Source organism: Erigeron canadensis, chromosome 9 (genome assembly GCF_010389155.1).
Source record: "Erigeron canadensis isolate Cc75 chromosome 9, C_canadensis_v1, whole genome shotgun sequence".
NCBI lineage: Eukaryota > Viridiplantae > Streptophyta > Magnoliopsida > Asterales > Asteraceae > Erigeron > Erigeron canadensis.
The window spans coordinates 7019057-7042306 of NC_057769.1; the positions used below are offsets into that span (position 1 = coordinate 7019057).

A 23250-nucleotide genomic window follows, 5' to 3' on the forward strand; every position below is an offset into this window, starting at 1 on the left:
TATTGGGTACTGGAATTTCTTGTTAGAATTTTGTGATGTCGTTTTGCTATATAATAAGGCATTAGCATTTACGATATCTTGGTATAAACACTAACGCAATGGCTTAGCTATGGATTACTATCAACTAGTATAAGATCACTAATCAGTGATTACTCACCGTTTATCTTTCAGACTTTACAACAGAGATTTCCCCAAAGCTAAAATATGCAGGGAAAACTTTGACCTGATAAATTCGGGTCGGTTTGGGCATCAAATGCCTAACAAAAGTGTTATGTAAATCATTTGCCCAAATCAACTTGATCATCTATTATAAGCAACCACTTCACTAACGGAATATTCCTTGAACAAACCTAATGACTTGAGTTTCTAAACTGGAGCATAATATCCAAAATACTTGAAAAGACTTTGACTCGAGTTTGAACACTTGATCTTGAAAACCTATTTGAGCATCAACACTGGAACTTAGAAACCCGACTTCGGTTTTTAACTCGGAATTGACTTGATTTGAATGCTTTGCTTAAACACTTGCTTGATACATAGATGACAAAATACTTAGAGCAAGATATACTTTAAAAGGAAAAGAAAAGGTTACAACACGAAGACTTACCAGATTGTTACATATTCTAGTAATGTTTGACCCAAATACATTATGGTGTATTGGTGTTGGTCTGATCACAACCAATCACAATATAACCTAACATTTCAGTTACAAAAACCAATGTGACTAAAGTTAAAAGTATCAACAACAGGGAAAACAGGGAAAGTAATAACGTTTAAGTTATATATATTTAATTAAACCCTATTGTGTAATTTTATTATAACTCATTCGAATGTAAATTAATTTATTTTAGCTATCTATTATTTTCATAAGTTTTTTTGTAGGTTGTATTGGTAATTGATAAATAAATACACTAAAAATGACAATATAAACGTTGATGCATTGTTTTGGTTATGATTTATTCATTCGGATTCTGATTCAAACGATCCAACGCAATAAAATTCTACAAGTTTCATGTTGATCACTTTCGATGAATTAGTCACCATGATCATATTTTGGAAGTTTGAAGTATAAGGTTAAAACATGAAAGCGATGTTTATTGCCTCGATCCCATCTAATTAATATGTGCGTACCTAGTAAAACATGAATTGTAATGTTTTGGTTTTAAAACACACGTTTTGGATTTGTTTGGCATAGTATACTTCTGTTCATGGAAGAACATCACTCTTAGTCTCTTATGTCGGGAAATACATGACGGTGGACTAAAAAATTCCCTATCCCTACATTATATAAATCTCACTTCAAAATTTGTTAGTTATTGCCTATGTGGCATGCTTAAAAATGCAAGAAAGCCCAAAAATCATCTAAATATTGCTCCTTGGAAGGTCTACGGATTAGTTATTTTATAAGAAGTTCAAATTTTTGAAAACGGATTAGTTATGCTTTATACAAGTTCAAATTTTCGAAAATTTGAATATGTAACCGTTCGTGTATTACTTGTGGCGGTTACTTCCTTGGAAGGTCTACGGATTAGTTACTTTTATAAGAAGTTCAAATTTTCGAAAACATATTACTTATGCTTTCAAGAAGTTCAAATTTTGAAAGATTTGAATATGTAACCGTTCGTGTATTGCTTGTGGCGGTTACTTCCTTGCATGTCTATGTCTATATAAGGCCACTTCCATTCAGTTTTAAGGCATTTTAAAACGTAAACACATAACAGATCAATTTTAGCATGACTTCACTAAACCATGTTTCAATTAGAAATTTGCGTCCAAATAATAAGCCATGTACGATAACAGTTAGAATTTGCGGCTATGGAAGCAACCTCTATACGGAGATGTTAATAACATAGGTAGTATTGAGATGATCCTGATGGACGAACATGTAAGTATTCATTGTTTGTGAATTTTTCTTTTTTGATTAGATTACTTTTTAACATAACTTTCTTTCGAATTTATAACTAGCTTTTTAACATTCTAATGTATAAACATTTTCATTTTGACAGTTTGATAAAGTGGTTGTTGTTGCAACAATCGGTTTTATTCCAACCGACCAGTTATGGTATTCAATGGAATGTGTGAACTGTTCTCAAGAAGTTAAGTTGACCGATCTCTACATGGATGCAGTCGACATTATTGATGCTTTAAGGGACAACAAAATATGGATTTGTTGTTCATGTAACAAGGAAGGAGTTCTTATCAATCCTAGGTATATATTTATATTTCATATTAAAACTCTATAATCATTAAGTTGTGTGGTAAAATTGTATCTCTATTTTTTTTTTGGTAGGTTTAATGTGCAAGTTAGGATTGTAGATGCCACTGGTGCTATTAGAGTTAAAATGAATGATCAACAAATTTCAAATTTTATACAAAGAACAGCCTATCAAATTTGTGATGAAAATTATGAGGTATATATGGTTTATTTTAGTGCTAAATAAGACTTTTCTATGCATTTTAAGTCATTAATTTTTTTTAAAATGGTCATTAGTTGTAATAGGAGTACATTAACTTCGCTACATGCATGCTTGAACTGGTGTTAAAGAAATTATTTAAGGTTATAGTGCATCCACGTGGGTCTATATATCAAAGTGGGGGAAAATTTATAATACCTATCACATCCAGGTAACCAACATAATCCTTCTTATATGCACCTACTATGGGCAATCCATTTTATAATTTCTCTCCAGCGTGCAATGTACGCGTTTTAAGCCCTCGTGTATCATTAATAAATCTCAGGGTATATCTAGCATTCTTCTTCTTTAAATTAATCAACTCATAAGAATATTTTTATTATGTCCAACTCAGTTATATTTATTCATTGATACAATCTTAAAATAAAGTTTAAGAAAAATTATTTAGGGTTGTCCGTGCATCGCACGGGGTCTAAACACTAGTATATATATAAATTGCGTGCGTGAGTTTGCCTGCCAACTCACAACACACTCTTTTTATATTCTTTCTTTGCTTCTTTTTTGATCGGCCATTCTTCTCTTTTGACTTTTCCTGCAATCATTTCCCAAAATTCGCAGGTACTAAATAGTAAAAACTAACAATTGTCAAGCTTTGTATCTTAATGTACAAATACGTAAGCATAACGTACAATACATATAACATACAATACACATAAACATACATACACATATATACACGGAAAATGGCTCTCTCATTTTTGTACAGCTTCTTAAGCAGCATATACAAATTCATCCTTATATCCGGTAACAAACGCTACCAGAAAAACAAACACTATCCTTTCTTCCGCCAACGATCTTTATGAAGCGATGGTCGCCTTCGGTTTTCGCCAGCAATTCCAGGATTTTCAATAGCAACTTTACAATCTACAAAAGTAGTGTATGTAGTTATTTATTCTAAAATTTCATACAAAGAGATCACCAATCCATTTGCTTTTCTTGAAATATATATATCAGTCATAATCTTAGGGGTGTTGAAAATAACCAAAGCCAGATAACCCGACCCAACCCGAATGGGTTTGGGTGAGCCATGTTGGGTTATTTGGTTTGTGGGTCGTCATTTGGGTTAACCCGAATAACCCAAAGCTTAATTGGTTTGAGTTGCGGGTGAAAATTATATAATTTGGGTCAACCCGAATAACCCAAATAAGATGCTTATACATATATATACGTATATTAATATACCACATTAAATTTGTTTAAAGTATACTGTATATTATTTGAATATTAAATTTTCATTTATAAACAAAATCAGAACGTGCAATGATAGTGGATGTTTAAAAATACACTAATAAAAGATGATAAAAATATGGATATAAGAGTTATATATTGTCAAAATTTGTTTATTTAAATATTTAATATTAGTAGTTTATATTTTTTTTATATAGTTTGTAATTTATTTATTTCGTCTATGACTTTTAGTTTAATAAAACAATCATATTTTCATGCAATAATTCAAAAAACGCATAACCAAATACTTTTGGATATAAAGAATTAAATCTATATAAGTATCACTATTATTCAAGTTTTTGAAAATAAAAGTATAATATTGCGTAACTAATGCAAGTTAATACAATCACATTTTATTTTGGGTTACCTAAAACCCGAATCCGAACAACCCAAGCCCGAATAACCCAAATCTTATTTGGTTTGGGTTACGGGTTAAATTATAATTTTTTGAAACCCGAATCCCAATTAACCCGACCCATCAACACCCACCTCTAAGTCATATCATCCTATATCTAAAAGTAAGGAACAAAGACGAATAATTTGGTAATGGTGTCCGACTGCAGCGCTGTCGGCGGTTGTGGACGTCGGCGGTGTTTTGTGAATAAAAGGGGATAAAGAGATCGTACAACCTTCATCTTTGACTCATGCGATGGAGGAACCTATGGGATTGGGGCGTAGTATATGAGGTAGCAAGTAAAAACACATAAACCAAATGTTTTACGCATACAACTGGAGTAGAGAGAAGTAAAAATGAAAATGATTTTTAGAAACGAAAAATGTGAAAAAACAAAATACAATTATATATGTGCCTAACTTCCTACATATAAGTTGCTCTACCGCCTCCACATAACACGTGTAACTTGAGAAAAATGTTAGGTGGTTTCGATTTGACAGGCGGTTTTATAAGTGGGCTTGCACACTGTCTTTATAAACCATTCAACTTGGTTTGAAATTTTCTTTTTATATCTTATTTTAGTTTTTGATTAAAATCTAATTAATATACTTGCGAGCCTCCACACGTTCAAGATACATCAATTATTAAGTAACTTAAGTATTTATCATTACATTACTTAATTAATATATATAACAATGTAAGACACCTTTAGTGTTTAGTTATAGTAAAACTTTAGATTCGAGTTCAGTAAAAAGAACTTATAATATGACACAAATCTATATTAGAGTCCACTGCATTATATAGCTAACAAATTTGGCTCATCATATAAATTTTTTTAGAAACATAGATAAATAACTTATATTACACAACTGGCGAATATAAAATTGCTATAACAAAATGCTCACCTTTTAAATATTCCTTTGCTTCATTTTTTTTTTATTATACGTGTTTACATTTTTTACTTTATGATATGTTTTTGTAATATACATTCATCGTTATATACATATTGATAAATTTGATGCATCATTATGTTTCCCGGGTCGTCAAACTAGTTGGTTAGAAATAGATATAATGGGAGAGCGTTTAGGGTGCATGTAACACTTCAATATACACCTCAAATAATTAAACCGTTTTTTTATCTTAGTTTTATTTTATTATTATATTTATAAAATTCCATTAGTTATATTATGAAATGTTCCCGTAAGTCCCAAACTCGTATGGATACTCGAAGACATATCTATGTTAATAAACAAGCTTTATTGATCTAATGACTCGTCCAATTCAGTGAAACAACACAAATTTCAGTCAAGAAAGTAAATAATGTATATGCAAAAATTAAATGACTGAAACTATATAATATATAGTGAAACTATATAATATATAGTAAATAGCAGTGGAACACAATGTATAATTTTTAAATGTATTTTATTAAATATGTTCAATAAAATACAAAAGTTGTTACGGAACCAAGATAAATACTCGGGTGAATATCTTAACAAACCTAAGATACAAGTGATCTAATAACGTAGAAATACTCAAATGGATACTAACACTTAGAATTGTGAAGTGTTCAAACTTGAAAGATTATCTTAAAGTAAATTTCACTAGCTTGCACTACCAAAGTTTCGAGTATTTCACAAGCGATGAAATGTCTTCGATTTATAGGCAAAGTCCATGCTGATGTAGACTTGATGTCGTAAATGTGGTTGAGGCATTTAAGGAATAGTCACATGCCCGCGTGATGCAGCGATATGGTGGTGACGGGTGATGGTGACGGTGACGTGTGGTGGCGGGGACGATGTGCTTATCATGTAAAAGTAATTGATGTGGAAGAATGTAGTGTATTTATGTTAAGGGTTGGTAGATATATGCTTAAATAATAATAATAATAATAATAATAATAATAATAATAATAATAATAATAATAGTTCATTAAGAGTATTATAGGTATATTCAGTGAAAATATTAAAATTATTGAATAAAGGGGATGGGCAGTTTAGGTATATCAAGTTCTTTTTTTGATAAATGAGGGGAAGTCAAATGCTTTATAAGGTAATATAGATACATTTATTCCTTAATATGCGCAAGTAAAGTAAGTGAATAAAAATCACGTGTGATGTGACATTTCACCTTGAAATTATTTGGGTAAAGGTGTGTAAAGTAAAAAGTTTTCCTCGTAGTCAGTGTAAATTATTGTGAAGATTTTACAGTGATGTTGCTTCAGTTTTCGTTAATTATAGAATCTTCCACAGGTTTTGCAACTAAAATGATTCTCTTTTTTCACTTTTGACAATTTTCAGTCTTTGACTTCAAATGAATGCTTCAATTGATATGTTTTTTTTTAGACTATATGTTTTATTAATAAGAAATAAATAATATATATACACACATATTGTTATACATGACCTAGACGTAGCTTTAAATATTAATACCCTTACCTATATGGTACATATAGTGGTTGTGAATATTTATTTTGAAAATATTATTATATGTAGTATCTTCGGATCTCGAAGTATATTAATTATTTCTTAGTATCTTATGTTAATTTTTTAATCGGAAAATGGAACCTATATAAAGGGTCTGTGGTTTGCTTTGATAATTACTAGTAAATTAACACAAATGATAAGTATGACAAAGAAAAGATATAAATATATAAGGGTACTCATGTAATACGGTCACCCTGAATATGTCATTGGTATGTTTAAAATTTAATAATATGAAATTTTTTATTAGTCATAACGAGGGGTGCAAAATCGTTTTCAGGCTTTGAAAAGTCTTTTCTGCTTGGCCAAGTTCATGGCAGGCTTCTTTCCAGCCAGTGACGGATCTTGAAGTTTTAGTGAAGGGGGCTGAAAGTCTTCTTATTATGTCAGGCATTATATTAGGGTCTTTTAATTTAAGTTGAGTCAAACAAAATTAATGCTAATAATATAAGTTTTTTTAATTTTTTAAATTACAGATTTTACACATAAGGAAAATGTTAAATGAATCACTTATCGTGCATAAAAAAGTTGTACGTTTCCATATCAAAAGCTCACCCCCTGATTTTTATGGTAAGTGTACAACTATTTAATGCACCTTAACGAAAGCCCTTAGGACTTTGTTTAGCAAAACCCAAAACTAAATAGTTTCCAACAAACAAAAACCAGAAATACTTATTGAGTAATAAAAGTTCTTAATGGTGGTGGAGTGTGGAGGTCAGTAGAAGTCGAGTGGTGGGTGTGGTGTATTGTTAAGTGATATCTGTGTTGGGTTTTTTTTGTTGTTAGATATGAACTAGGGAAATGAAAAGTGCTAAAAGAAATGGACTATTAATTAATTAGGTTAAGTGGATTATATTAAAAGACAATCAATTAATTAACTATGGGGCTATAAAAATGAAAAGTTAAACTTTGAACTAATAAATTTGTTAAATATCAAAAATTTTAAGAAGAATAATTCTAATTCCTAAGGGGTGACTTGATAAGTTTAATCTGTTTTGAACAAAATACGGATAACTTGTTTGTGCTTATAGCACACAACTTTTTGGAACTTCTTCAGTGCCATATCAGCATCACATAATCCAGGACTCTCCTCAAGACACTCAATGTTTATAAGGACAACTTCTTCAGAACTTCTTCGCCACATCATCAATTCTTTTATCATTTATTTAATTAACAAAACACCATTCAAATATAATAAAAAACACATTTCATTAATAACACACAAATTACATTACTTAAAAATAAAAGACAACACAAAATATAAAAAAACATAGTACTTGATTAAAAAAAATGAAATACATAATCATTAAAATTACTATTCATCTTCATCATCTTTGATTGACATTTTCCCTAAGCCACGGTAAGCGGTTTCGTTTGCCCACCACTTGTCGTGTTGCGGACATTTGACTTCCCAAGTACTTTTGTCTTCCCCGCAGTTGTCGTGATACGATTCGGCCCAGGTGCACTGGTCACCCAACGTGTGACCAGCGTTAAAAACATCATCGACCACCCTTTTTATCTTCTTGATCTCATCCTGCAGAAACATAGAATATGTCTCTTCGTGCTTCGAGACCTTGCGACCCGGTGCTTGTATTGCCTCAAGCTCATGCTCGCATTGTCGCCTTTTCCTCCGTAGGTAACCCATTTGGTTAGAGAGTTCAGTTTGAAGGAGGGTATCTTCTTTGACATCAGCCATGATTCGTGTTTTCATCTGTTCTTCGGTCAGACGAGGTCGATGAACATTCTTGTTTGATGATGAGGGCGCCATTTGGTTAGAAAGAGTGAGTAAGTTTATACAATAATGAAAATGGGTCTGAGGATGCAACTGAATTGTGCTATGGGTTGGTATTTATAGCCTGGCAATCCAACTAGTCGTTCAGGGACTGAAAGTGTAATTGTTTTTGATTTTTTTGCCGTTTGAGGGACTAAAACCGTAAATATTTTGAATTCGAACATTGGAGGGACTAATTGTGTAAATATTTTAAATTTTGAACGTTGGAGGAGCGTCTTTTTGTCCAGCTATAAATATTGGCTCCTTATCAGATATTTCTTATCAACTCTCAAACTCTTATACATCTTAAATGGCTTCGTCATCAAATGTCTATCGATCATGTAACCATAAACCACCAATGAGTGTCGATCAAGTGAATGACAGTATCATGACTGATATCCTCGACCACGAAATGATCAAAGGGGATCTTGTTTAAATTGGTCTAAAATTGGTAGCCAAAAAGAAATGGTGTCAAGAACAAATCCGTTATATACAAACTGGGCATTGTACTAAGCTTGAGTGTCAATACTTCACCTATTTGCAGGGGAAGTGCGACAAAATTCAACTTGCTATTGAACAACTTGCTAATGCGGTTTACACCTTCAACGAGTTCCTCCCAAATGCCAGAGCAGTCTATAAGATGAAGAAATAAGTTTGTTTTTTAATAATGTGTTATATGAATTATCATGTTGTATGTTTCTCTTTAATAAGTTTGTAGTGTTTTTAAATTATGAATAAAAGTCTGTTTTTATTAAAATACAAAGTATACATTACAATACATAAAACACACTTAAATCAAAATACATAAAACAGACTTAATTATTAGAATACATAAACCAGACTTAATGAAAACGAAAGTGGGGAACCGTGATAAGCTCCCTGAAACAATGCTCGTATCTGAAGCCCTTTCCATAATTCTCGCGGTACTCCCGATGCACCGTTGCATAGAGCAACTCATCAGAATGAATCTGGGCATTCAACCTCATATAAATTGCCTGAAACTGGTTACATTCATTGCGAATTTTTTGGAAGTGACCTAGTAGTTGAGATACGCTCCGTGGACCAGCATTGGTGCGTGCGTTGAAGCTTTCATGTATATTGGTCCAAGCACTTCAATCGGTTGCTGGGTTAACTGTTTCATAATCTTGTATCCAACACCTGATTAACAAAAGATCTTCGGATTCAGTCCACATTTGTTTTGCCATTTTGAAATTGAATGGTTTGAGGAGGATAAAATTGAGTTGAAAGAAAATGTTTTAGTGATTTGAATTGGTTGTGTTAAAAATGAAAAATTGTTTTAGTGTTTATATAGGAAATCTAAAAGTTTGAATATTGGAGAGTAAAAAAAATAAAATAAAATTGCAAACGGCTAAAAATGGACCCACAAGCTGCGTTTTCGAACTTCTTCGGCAAGAACACTCGCAAGGACGCAAAAGAGAGGACGACTATTGCCAATAAGGCGTCTGCGTCTTTTGGTGTTGGGACGCTCGCACGAAGGTGCTATAAGCACTGCCCTAAGCAAACGGGGGTGGTCTAGTAACCTCGGCCCCCAACATAGAAGTGTCATTGTTTCCAACCCGAGAGGCTTAGCCTGTAAGCGGGCCCCTTGATGGATGTGAAATATCTAGCACAAAGTGAAATGCTTTTCATTTTTTCATGTCAAGTGCATAGATTTTGATGGAAATGAGTCGCTAATAAGGAAGTGAGTTGCAATTTTTCTATGAAGACCAGGTGTATAGGATGAAATGAATGGCCCAAGAGCCTGTTCTTTCTGAGGATATATTTTTGTTAGTTAGTTGACATGATTAAGTTGCAGATACACATGTTTTTTTGGTGTAATGGCCTAATGGGTGGAGTGGGATAGCTAACGGTTCAAAACAAGAACGGATTGAAACGGGTACTTTGTCCGTAAGAGTTGAAACTGGCTGGGTGAGGTTGAATCAAACATGTCCTGGCTTCATCTGTTTGTAAATAGTTAATGAGTAAATCATTAATCAGTTTTACCTAAAGTTATTTATCAACTTTAAGGAATCTCTATCCATTATGTGGTCATTTTTGCGTTTCATATTATTACTTGTGCATTCAGAGTTTCAATACCAACTTTTATTTTTGATAGTAGTTTTGTCGACTCCAGACATATATTTTACATGATTTGAAATAAAGCAAGACTTCTAGTAGTAGTTTCAACATATCCTCTTTAACCTTTGATATGTTCACGGCTTTTGAATCTGAATCTCGTGATTCTTTTCTCATTCATCAAAAGTATGAAAAAACACGCATTGTGCGATTTTCCAAAGATTACGATGGTAAAACAGTGGTGTGCCAAAATCAGCTAGGTCACAAATTTGAGTTGCGACTTTTTTTCCAGTGAAAAGTGCAAATCACACCATTCACAATATCGCCAAAATCACTATGGGGAGGTTGCAATTTTGTTACTGTATTACGACTTTACGAGATTCGATAAAAGGTTATTATGTATGTTTTCTTTTGTGTTGATAAAGCTATTTTCTCATTAAAGTAGATTACATTAACATGAAAACTCTTCTAAAATATGTTACGATACAAGGAAGAACAAGCTAAAGTGGCATGCGAAGTAAATTAGGAAAAGATGAATATATAAAAGCATATAAGACAAAATTGTAAGTAACATATGTGGCTGCATTGCATAAATTGAGCAGGCACAACTCAAAGAAATAAGGGTACCTCTACAATCAATACAAGTAATTTGAATTTCTAAAGTTACATACATCCCATCGAATCCTTCACCAATACAGTTCCTAAATATTCTATGATTTTATATGATGTAATGCCATTTTTATATATATCACGAACCCAGATCACAAATCTGCAGTGTTTTTCCTGCAATTTAATTTATAATCAAAAGCTCGCTGGAATATGTTAACACGAACTATTCTGATCTATCCCGATGTTTAGAAGTGTTGTTGTACAACGGTAACAATGAATGAGACCCGCGTTTCCTCCTCCCATAGCATCGCCAGTATACCAACAATATCAATGCTATGATTCCGATTTGTATTGCCCATCTATATCAATAAAACGTCAAAATGTTAACAAAAAACAGTAGATGAAAAAAATGCTTATTACTGATTACATTGTTAATGACGACCATCGTTTGTTGACTTTAATGGTTTGGTTTCACCATAGTTTAAGAAAGTTGTATTAGTTTAAAAGTTGAAAGTCAGTCTTTGAACCATATAAGTCAAAGTTATGACACAAAACCTTATAATGAGGCTAGTAAAAAAGACTGGATTAAGTAGAGCAACACATGAATATCACATTTAGATACTACTGCATATTTCTTTTTATAATAGTTAATATTATATCTCCATACAAACTACCAGTAAACTCAAAACTGGTTGCTTGTTCCTAATACCTAAATTTTCCTGAAACATTTAAAAATTCATATTCATATAAACTTCCATGACAAAAACTGGTTTTTTAACTCTACAAGTCAAATTCTACAAATCAAAAGTTAGGATAAAGCCTTTCAAAAAAGAAAAAAAAAAGGAGCTAGGATAAAGCAGGGTTTATAGATCACACTACAAATTTAATTTAAGCACCTAAGATTCTTCTATTTCGTCTTTCTATTTAAGACGTAAAATTTTCACAGGTAGCTAAACAATCTTCTTATCGACTATCAATTAAATAGGGAGTTGACGTCAACTGTTAGTAATCAGTAAAAAAGGGGTTTGATTTGTCAAAAAGTTTAATGCAATCATCATACCATTAAACTTTGGGTCTAAAACAGTCACATTGACCATAATCAAATCTTAGATAACCAAGTTCACTATATTAGATTTGAGTTTACCTGTCTAAATCAAGAATTGGGCTGTAAACTAGAGTTTCCCAAGTGGCTACAATACCATGCCATACAGGATTATAATAGAGAGATTCCGGCGACCAAAACATCCGTGTGTATGTCTCCAAGAATATGAAGAGAATCCAAGCTCCAATCTCAATCAAGATGAATTTTATGATAAAGCGACCTACAATCACCATCACAAGTGAAAACGCCACCAGCCAATTAAATAGTCGATGATTATATTCCTTGATAAATATAGATTTCGACTTCCCCATCATCTGCACATTGAAATATTCTTTGTAAGTCAGTGGAATGATGTAATACTTGGTCATCATTCCTTTAAACTATTTAAACCCATTCAGCTAAATTGTTTAATTTGATTTGTCAAAAAGCATCAAACCAAATCCATTTCATATGTTACCCAACCCGTCCCTATAGCCCCTTCTACTTTACACAGTTGTCTTCAGAAACGATGACAGTTCAATAATACCAGGAATATTAATATGGATATATGTCAACCTTCGCCATCCGTTGTTCATATATGGTTTTAGAGGGCCCGACGCACTCGTTTTCAAAACTTTGGTTGCAGTGGAGGAACCCTGCATTAAATTTGGCCATGGAAGGTAGTCTAAGTACTTGAAGCTGGTCCATTTTGTCTTCGCACATTGTATAGAGAGCCTCACACAGCTTCGAGGACTGATATTGGTTTGCCATTACAAAATTCTTAAACATCTGCCACAAAATTCAAAATATCTTAGAATTTACCAAACCATATTGTTGAACATAGAGTTTGATAGTTGGTACTTAAACCGGACTACAACTGGTTTGGAACCATGGGCGGAGCTACATACACCCGAGAGAGCGTAGTCGAACCCGCTGAACAAATATTTTCTCCATAATTTTTATGCAATTTAGTGTAGATTTAATGTAAATTTGTAGTTGAACCCCCTGACTTTATGTACAAGTCTTGATAATTTTGACAATGAACCCACTCGGCAAGAATTCTAGCTCCGCCCAATCGGAACAAAATGATTCCCTCTAGTTTCCTATATATATATATAACAAAAATCCCAGTGAAATTTCAAACCTATGCAAATGCCAAATTCTTACTTTCTCAATATCTTCATCAAGTGTTTCAACTGATCTCTTGGCATGGTGACGGCCAAAGTGTTGTTCATCAAAAGCTTTCAAAGATTCATCTCGTGAGGATTCATGGATGGATTGTAGGGATTCCTCGGGGATGGGCAGAACCACTTTTGTCATACTATCCTCATATAACTTCAGGCATCGCTCTAAAATTTTCTTGTTGAATACCTCCACAAGAGACCCTGTTGATGGAATTTCCCCTTTGTTCAAAGCTTCCAAGATCTAAAATCAACAATTTCTCAAGTTATTTAATTATCTGGAATTCAGTGATCACTGACATTATACAAAGTTTTATCATCTGAAACTATATTGAGAATTAAGATGTCTAATATCCTCATTCGATATCACGGTAGCCGCAAAAAGCAAAGGGCAATATATGGTTTTTGCCAGTTTCTCCTTTTTTGGCAGTGACCGCTTTAATAATAGTATATATAAAGTAGTTCTTGGAAAGTAGACAACTAGTCTTGTAAAGAACAATGGGTTATTCAGAGAGGGGGTACTTAAACCCACTTTTGTATAGTATGTCAATTTGGGTAATACCTAACAGCTGAAGCATAAGATATACAATAGGCTAAAAAGAAAACAAGATGCTTTACACACCAAGTAAACTGTCCTCAACTGTTTACAAGCTACTAACATGTTACACTAAAAATATGAAAGAGGTAAATTGTCCTCAACTGTTTACAAGCAATTACCTGTCCATAAAAATTTAGATAAAAGAAAGAGGCAACGTAAACCAAATATTTTGACTAGGGAATACTTGTTTTAACTCACGAACTGGTCCACATATATGCCACCTATAGGGTTATAGAAATGTACCTTCTCAAGAAAAGATACGAATTCCTCTCCGTTAAGAGATTTTCCCTCCACGATCTTTGGACGGATAACAGATTTAACAACTTCTTTCAATTGTTCCCTCTTTTTTACATAACTCTGATCCAGCTCCCCGTCTTTTAAGTCACAAAGCTTTGTCCTCTGGAGATGTGGCTGTTTAGAGAAATTATAGACAAGATGTTATTATTAAAAAAAAAATTATATTTATGCATGATTTATGATCACTATGCCGATAACGTTTTATCTCCAACCATTGTATGGGTTAGGTAAAACAAAGTTTTAAGAAAATGAGTCAAATGGGCCAAACTGTCAAACAGGTCGATCGGAGAAATTGTAACTTTCACCCATAATCCCAAGTTATTTAATTCACAAAATATATATATATATATAGCATAAAGATCTTATTTTTTTTGCTCATATATAACATACAAAAAATGAATAAAGAAAATTATAAGATTTTGGACAAAAAGTATTTCAGGTCAAAAAGGAAAAGTAAAAAAAAAACAACTCTTTTTCACCCCAACTAAAGTGGCCAATTACCAAAATCATACAACCCGCCCATTTTGCCACCTCTAGATTAACGTATTTTAAGAACCATACTTGTGGTAAGCTGAAAGCGGTGCTATTGTCGCCCATGACAGCTAGGGAGTCGCGAATCTGGTTAACCTATTTTAACACATCAAAGCAATTAAGACACTGAATTACATTATTCCTGTTGTGCTCATGATCATAAGTATAAAAGAGTTAGTACCTGATCAATATTTTTGTCACCTGAAAAATAAGACTTTAAATAAGTTCAATCTTAGTAAAAGCAACAATATTTTTCATCTTAGATTGCCACAATAAACTGAACTTTCCTTCTTTTACACCAATAATCCAAGTTCAGAGGGTTTTTAAATGCGTGTTTAAACTGGTGAAGTCGGGATAACCAGTTGAGTGTTTGGGTAAAAGTGATCATGATTTAAATTTGTGACTTGGGGTCAACATAATCAGGTTTGGCGAAGCCGGTAAAAAGCGGCAAGATTGTAAGAAAACTAATTATTGAAAGAAATGTAATACTAACACATATCTATAGTTCAACTATCTCATCAAATGTTTATCTAATTATGATTATGTCGCAACAACCCCTTACTTTAGTCATCTATTACTATTATTAGAATACAAGGAGAAAAAAAAGGAGAAAACTAACCCTCGGAATTAGGAACGTGTAGCAGAGCTTCGTCTACCATCTCTTTTACAGACTTTCCCTCTGTAGCAAGCCAAAAAGAAAGTTATACATTAAGTTACAATGCCACAATGGATGGTCCATCAATCTATAAATGTAAGAAATCATCTTCACATAAAATTTAGAAAAGTGACGCTACGATACATGTGCACGAGATAATATACAATATGGGTATTAAAATAGGTAGGTTGGGTAATGGGTCAAACAGGTTCGGGAATGTTGCAGGTGACTTTTAGGGCAGGGAAAAATCGAGTTGGTTACGTTGGTTAATATATCACTCACCTACTTTATCCAATTTTATATGTTTACAAGAATAGATATCAAGAGTACATAAACATATAACTTTTTAACTTACGTAAAAAGTCACGTTGTATAAGCCACAGGAGTTTTGCTGGTTCAAATGCCACATCTTGCCCCTAGAAATATATTCAGATCTTAAGGATCAGATACAATGTAAACCTTCTCCTTGCACAAGCTTCTTATCACTTTTATCAAAAAGAAGGAATATACACTTGAAGAAAATACCCATGTTGTTCATATGTAGTACGTTACCTGAACTCTGTTCGTTGACAACAAGAAACAAAACAAAACACAGAAAATATGAGTATTGGTCATATTATATGGGCTAAAGCATGCCATTCAATGATAAGAAGAGAATGAAACTAACCTTCCATAGAACTCTTCAGCAAGCTCAACAGCAAATGACAAACGGGATATATCAGCTTCACGTATCTGGAAAGATGAAAAGAAGAAAGTCACTAAGAAATGCACAATTTGAAGGGAACTAAGGGCATACACCAAAGTGAAAAAGCAAGTAATGTTCATCAGTTCTGAACTAGAATAAACTGCAACTAAAAACTACAAGTAAAACAAAAGATAACCAGGTCTACAAAGATCAGTTTTAGTTCCAACTTAAAAGTGGTTCACTACCGAACTGGGAAGCGAAACTAATATAAGGTCAAGCTTTTTAGTGAAAAAATAAGCGTAAAACACCAGTGTTTTCAAGCAGGAAAAAAAAAAGTTCAAAGCTATAAAAAAAATTTTTTGTTCCAAACCATACCAGACTGCAGTGCAGACTGACATGTCAAAACTGGTATTTCAGAAAAAAGTAGACTAACCGTCTCAGGCAAGTTGTAGATAAGAACAGAGCTTAAAACTGTTGCAAGAGCAAATATCCTGCACGAATGTGAAAAAGAAAACAGAATCTATGATTACGTAAGCAAAAGAGAAAAAAAGACATGAAAAATGACAGATTTGTGCAAAACCTGTCATCATAGACGTTTGATTTCCCTATACTTTCAAATCCCTCTGTGTCGAGATAGAAGACAGACGTTTTCACTCCATTAATATTCATTTCAACCGGAGTTCCCCATACCCATATTCCTAGAACCCATAAAACAGATGGTAAGTAACACCAACATATACTTGACTAGTTTTAGACATAAGAGATTACGATAGATTATAGTACATGTGTAAGTATGTAGTAATTTAACCGATAGATAATTGAGTTCTATCTTAGATTAATACCACTAATGTAACCGGTATAATTAAACGTCTGTTGTTAAGTAATAAACTAGTAAAGCTATATACATAAACATCATTAGCATATTTCATTAATACTTGGTATAAGACAAGGGAACTTTATCCATAGCAAATTCGACGGTAAAATATTACATTCGGGATTTTGATTATTCTATTGATTTTCCAATAATAAAATGAATTGTAATGTTTTCAAGACAAGTAGTTCAGCATAAGCCTGTGGATTATAATCGACTACCTAAAGTACCCTCTTATAAAACATGCGGAGTAATTGTGGAAACTTGTGAACCAGTCAAATTCAAATAATTTGATGTAATAACTGCTAATTGGCACTCAAGTAAAACTAGAAAATAATCTTTCTGTTAAAGCAAAAGTTGTGTTTTCTAAGATAAGTCAATTAACAAAGTGCTACAGTTTTTTGGGACATCAATAGGGTTACTCGCTTTTAATAAATGTTATCTGAGAAGCAATATCCCATTTTCTACACATGAAAGCAATGCACCCCTTTTATCATGTAGCAAATAATTGCAAGCACCATAACTCATGAAAAATTTCAAAGTGGATACCTTTTGTTTTAGTGTCACGCATGTGTCCAACACCAAAACCTGCAAAAGTGTCAAACTTCAGAGCATAAGAAATTGTTAAAGAAAAGCAATTAATGTTTAGTAACAGCATAAGCATGTAAAGATCATCATACCTTCATAACAAGAAAGAGAGAGAAGCTGATTAAGCAGAAAAGATTTTCCAGATCGATATGGACCAATCACCTAATAAGACACCCTTATAAGTCCGTTAATGAATACTAAAGATAGACAAAAGGAAGAGTGACTGTTTGATACATTAAACAAATAAAGATATGAGAAGAGGCTATCTCGACTTATGTAATTTTGAACCATACCTAGCCCACCCGCATGCCCATCTTGCCACCTTTATAAAAATATAAGAACTAGTATTTCCTATTCTCCCTATTGGGTTACAAAAGACATTAAATAGAATGTTGGGCTTCAAAGACAAAGAAATTATAATAAAATATACAACTAGAAATTATAAAGCTTACAGCAACGGCTGCTATAGGATTCTTTATTCTCTTAATAGCCTCCAATCCTTCGACAGAAAGACGAAGTTTTGTATGACCAGGATCAGGTTCAATGATAGGAAACCTGTTTAGGAAAGAAAGAATAATCATTGCAATTTGCAAAATAATCAAGTTCATTATTTAGCATAATAGAATATCTTTCTCACATGATAGGTCAATATAATCAGAGGTGAAGTTTATATTAACACTAATTCACCTAACTATCAGCCTATTCCTTAGCTTTAATCAAATGATCATTGGATTATGATTCTTAAATTCAAAATAATTAGTTTTCAAATGCACATCCCATCCAAACAACCCTCGATTTGTCACTCGTATAGCAGAATCGAAAACTACAAGCTTCATCCCAAATCGTCAAGCCCCACCTCTGGCAAATAGAAATAACGATCCCTATCAATATTGGTCTTAAAGTACCTAATCATTATAGTATCATAATCTGTAAATCTTACAACATGCCAACTTGCAGATGTCATATTCAATACCTTAGAAAAGCCCATTCCTCAACCCCATATGGATTATCAACACCATGTCATTGATATACAAACAATGCAAATACTCAAAAAACATCTCCCTATTAAAACAAGCACATCTGAATAAGTAAGGCATAGCATATCAATCTACCAAAATAATTATTTTTCTCAAAAGATGCACTTTGGCTTTGGGAGTCAAACCAAGAATGTCCACATGCAAATTATATAGAAGCATTTTACTAAATTAAACACCATTATTTAATCGGAATGTTAACCATTATGAATATGACTATGATTAACTATATTTTTATAATTATGCCGGAATTTTGACCTTTAATTCTTAGTATGAATTAACAATATGCCAAATTTCCATAATATTATAACTCAGTGAACTAAAAAGCCTGTACCCCTATAGAGAAACAAAAACATATCTGTGATAGACGAAGAATCCAATCATATATAAGTATTTATTACTCGCCAAACATCTCCTACTAAAAACTAATAATTACGAACAAGTACATATGCAGAAGCAACTAGTATAGGTTAAACATACACGGCCACAAAAGTAAAGGCGTTGCATAGCACTTAAGCTTCTTTTTTTTAACGGACCACTTAAGCTTAATAACAAATGCACAAACTACACTTTGCCTTTGGTTGTCAAACCTACAACTCTTGCATGCAAAACAGATATACAACATTTTGGGAAAGGCTAAGGGAGTTGACATATACAACTTACACGGTGAACAACTGTGTAAAGCATGATCTATGGCCAAAAATAAACACAACATCCCATTAATCATTAATTTATCCATCTATAACTTTGGTAAGATGAATTGTTAGTTATAGCCGGCAGTTTATCATAGATTTGTGGTTGTTCATTCTTCCAAATGCATGAGAGTTTAAGCTGAAACAGTAACAATAAAAACAGACGTGTTTTAAATTTATAAAAGTACAAGGAATACCGCTTAACCAACACTCACTTACAGGATGTGTACCCGATCGTGTGTAGCTAGTTAGTTGGTAAGTCCAAGATCGTCCACAGGGATGCTTGCAATACCTAAGTCTGGTAATGTGTGTAATTCTAAAGCGATTCCCCAAGGCACGATGTTAACTATTATAACCCACTTAATCAATAAAATTCCAAAACCCACAAAACTTAAACCTAAAAGTGACCATTAAAGATCCAAAGTCAAAAAATATAGTCCCTAAGATAGCCTACTACAATAGCCTACTGGTGGGGGACATGCAACATAAAAACAAAGGTCAGAAATTCAAATCCCACTCCATGTCCTTTTATCGATAGTGTTACGTTACTCCCCTTCTCTCAATTTGGCCATGAGACCGGTTATCGGGTACCCATAAATCCATAATGGTAGATATTCCTAAGTCAAATATTTAACTAAAATACCCATTGAGCAACATATCTTAAATTTATACCAATATCAAATAAATAACAAAACACAAGAAATTTATAAAATGTAATAAAAAAAACTTACGCTTGATTAAAATCATCAATTGCAGCAAGAACCACCCCAAAAAAGGACGATAAATACAAAACAATAATATAAAACAAACCAATCCAGCATAAATTCTTCGACATTGATCTGACCATTTTTTTTATTATTCTTATTTCTTATGTTAATAAATAAAGCCTGCAAATGCCATACATATACATATACAGAAATGATATATATGTGTGTATGTATGTAAATCTTGAAAACCCACAAAATATATTTTAATCAAAGAAGAACGTGTTGTAAACGCAATGAGAGGATAAATGGAAAGAAGGGATCTTGAAAAGATTTAAACTTGTGAAAAGGGTTTGTTTCTTTCTGTGTTTTGAGGTGAAGTAAGATCTGGGTTTTTGGGAATGGTGGATTCAAATTGCAGGGAAAGATTGAAGAAATTTTATTATTATTATTTTTTATTTATTTTTTAAATAAAAATAAAGATATAAGATACGTTGGTAATTTTAAGACCCTGTTTTTGTTGGAAATCATCAAAGGGGGAAGAAACTTATTAATGGACTATTTGTGTAGAAGTTTGACTAGTTGTGGTATTTGACATCATGTCATTATTATCATATTAATTTGATATATTTAATTTAATGTGTTAAGAAATTGTTTAATGTTTTGATGACATAAATGAAACGTTGATGTGTATAATAATTAAACTAGTAACATGTTGTGTTAAGGATTGATTAGGTTATACAAGCTAGGAGCTCATATTTAGTGGATTTGTTAGACATTAGCAAGGTGAATTTTTTGAATATTTGTTTAAGTCTAGTGTTTGGTTTGCCTAGACTCTTGCGTCTTCGTTTTGCACATGATTCGTTTAAGTATAGTTTTCGATTCGCATAGATTTTTAAGCGTTTGGTTTTCTCGTGGCTCAATGGAGCTAATAAGTCAGTTCTTCGGTGGGGTATGCGCATAAAGTGGGCTCGTGAGTGGATAGTTGGATTTTGGGCTATATGAAGGTCGCATGAAGTGGGCTCATGAGCATGAGCATTTGATTGTTTGTTAATTTGTATTGGCGTTAATTGATTGATGGCAAAGGGAACAATATTTGTTGATATTTTTGATACTTTTATAATGGGTAGTGATACGTAAAACCTCATTTTTTAACTGTACACCATTAAACATGTTTCACATTATTATACTGTATAACACCTTAATGCATATTTCATGGTGTACGGTAAAAAGTTAGTGGTGTATATAAGGTAAATTAATAATATATTACTCTTGATTCTTGGCGACTCATGCGGATTAGGCAAAAAGTCAAGAACGATATCAACCATTAACAAAAGCTCAATGTCTTTTCCTGATGCCAATAGTTCAAATACTAGGTAGGTGCCATTCAATATATATATGCCATAATGTATAGAAGTTATGGTGTTCTAAGTACACAGTTAGACTACATGCTCAATTAGTTTACTCCAACTCATACATGTTAAAACCTTAATCTTGATAGCAAAAACCACATTATGATAGACCATTTTCGGTTCACCTTCTACATGATACATACACAAAAGCTCATATTTACAACTTGTAGAACAATAAACTTTGCAATACATGCCCGAAACGTAGACTTTTAATATTATCCTATCAGCGAAGATGCATCCTAATTTACACCTCAAAATGATTGGTTTCAGATTGATTGTCAACTTCCTCTAAACAAAGATTCATTAAAATTGGGTCCTTCCATGGGAAAGTAATCAATTTGAAAAGAATAATTGTATATGTGTGTGTGGTGCACAAGTGAAGGATGGACCGTGGAGGCTTAAGCTCCTTCAATTGCTTGTTCTGGTAATTTGCTTGGATATAAGTTCTCATGGATCACGCGGCAGAGGCACATGAAAAGTCATATGGTTGGGGCTGGGCTGCTTAGCTTTGTGATCTAATCAACATATCAACTCATAGTCTTGGTCCTAGCTAAATTTTAGTTGCTATATAGCGTTAGATCACAATGTTACAACCAAGTTTGTGACTCTTGTTGATTAAGGGCTTATCAATATACTTATTTGTTTTTTGCCTTACAAATAACTATAATAAGTTAACAACAAATGGAAGGATACAAAGCTATATATAGCCAGGCAAAGCATTAAAAGCTACGGAGTACAAGATAAAAAAAACTTACGCCTTTGTCTATCAAAAACAATAACAAACACCCGACACACATAGTGTTTAATTTTTTTAATTTTAATTTTCACACACTAATTGTATAACTAGAAAGTTCATCAATGGAGAGAAAATGTTTCCTGTTTTGACTAGTTGCCTAACTCGCCCGTTTTAACCATCTCTAATATGTAGATAGAGATGAATGACCAAGTATCAATGGTTCCACTCCTAAACATATATCAATACATGACCCAAACATTAACTGTGATGCTCTACAATGTTAGTTGAAGCAAACTTTACTGATTTTGGACCGCACAGATATGGAATCAAAGAGTAACTAAGACTAGTACAAACATAAACATTAATTTAAGACTAGTACAAGGTACCATGATTTGATATATCGTGCCAACCCATTGTTGTGCTTTTAATTCAATGAACCCTTATTAAAGTCTTATAAGCGTAGGAGCTAACAACTTACTGAAACGGGTCCAGTGACTTATTATATTTCTGAATAGCACAATGTCAAGACCATAACGGCATAACATATTAGCTAATAGCCTAATAGGATCTAAACTTCCCTACTTTATCACATAGATGTAAAAGCAATGTCAACATTTGCACATGGAGAATCGCGGTATTGATTATAAAAATCACATAAATATTGCTAGGATTCTGTCGAAATGGAAATGAGTTTACATACTATCATATGGTTTCACATTTATATGTAGATGATTTTTTATCTAATAAAAGCTAATATATCTAAGATAAGAAAGTAATATTCAGAAAGTCGATATGTAAAATGACTATGCCTTCATACCACTTTCTCTGTTAGTCATATTTAACCATACACAACACCATACCATCTAGCATCTACAGAGAAATTTTCCAAGCCCATTCTGTTTTGCCAAAGAATTTGGTATATACTAAAAAGGCACAACAAAGAGATCTGTACATAGGAGAAAATAGAAACATGGTCCTAAATTACTACTAAATCATTGACACAGAGATAAATTGAAATTAAACCTAGTGGTAATAGGATTTCTTGTGCTAAGTTCTTAATTAGGTATGCATACAATGACAGAAATGCTACTGAAAACATTTGCTAAGATACACATCGCGGAATCTCATAGCTGGGGGTGGCAAAATTGGTG

The 23250-nt window shown here is 32.8% G+C and overlaps 1 protein-coding gene and 1 long non-coding RNA gene across 2 annotated transcripts; both read right to left on the reverse strand.

Annotated features, from left to right (window-relative positions):
* Positions 1-3025: 3025 nt before the first annotated feature.
* Positions 3026-4440, reverse strand: LOC122580815. The gene is made up of 2 exons (XR_006320883.1): positions 4331-4440; positions 3026-3338 (listed from the first exon to the last, which is right to left on the reverse strand). It is a non-coding gene; the product is annotated as an uncharacterized LOC122580815 (long non-coding RNA).
* Positions 4441-10964: 6524 nt separating this feature from the next.
* On the reverse strand, positions 10965-20125 carry LOC122581784 (guanylate-binding protein 1). Its single transcript, XM_043754063.1, has 17 exons — positions 19979-20125; positions 17974-18076; positions 17614-17683; positions 17483-17521; positions 16643-16760; positions 16496-16553; positions 16045-16109; positions 15930-15936; positions 15733-15793; positions 15342-15401; positions 14904-14923; positions 14753-14818; positions 14138-14305; positions 13283-13540; positions 12692-12904; positions 12179-12450; positions 10965-11393 (listed from the first exon to the last, which is right to left on the reverse strand). The coding sequence occupies exons 1-17, from the start codon at positions 20092-20094 to the stop codon at positions 11258-11260; spliced, it is 1830 nt and encodes a 609-aa protein (XP_043609998.1). The 5' UTR covers positions 20095-20125; the 3' UTR covers positions 10965-11257.
* Positions 20126-23250: the final 3125 nt, after the last annotated feature.

Coding starts and splice junctions, on each gene's coding strand:
- LOC122581784 (XM_043754063.1), bottom strand. CDS start 20,094: ATGGTCAGATCAATGTCGAAGAATTTATGCTGGATTGGTTTGTTTTAT. Junction 16,761..17,482: donor GCGTGACACTAAAACAAAAG/GTATCCACTTTG, acceptor TATGGGTTCTAG/GAATATGGGTATGGGGAACT. Junction 16,110..16,495: donor TCTACAACTTGCCTGAGACG/GTTAGTCTACTT, acceptor TCATCTTTCCAG/ATACGTGAAGCTGATATATC.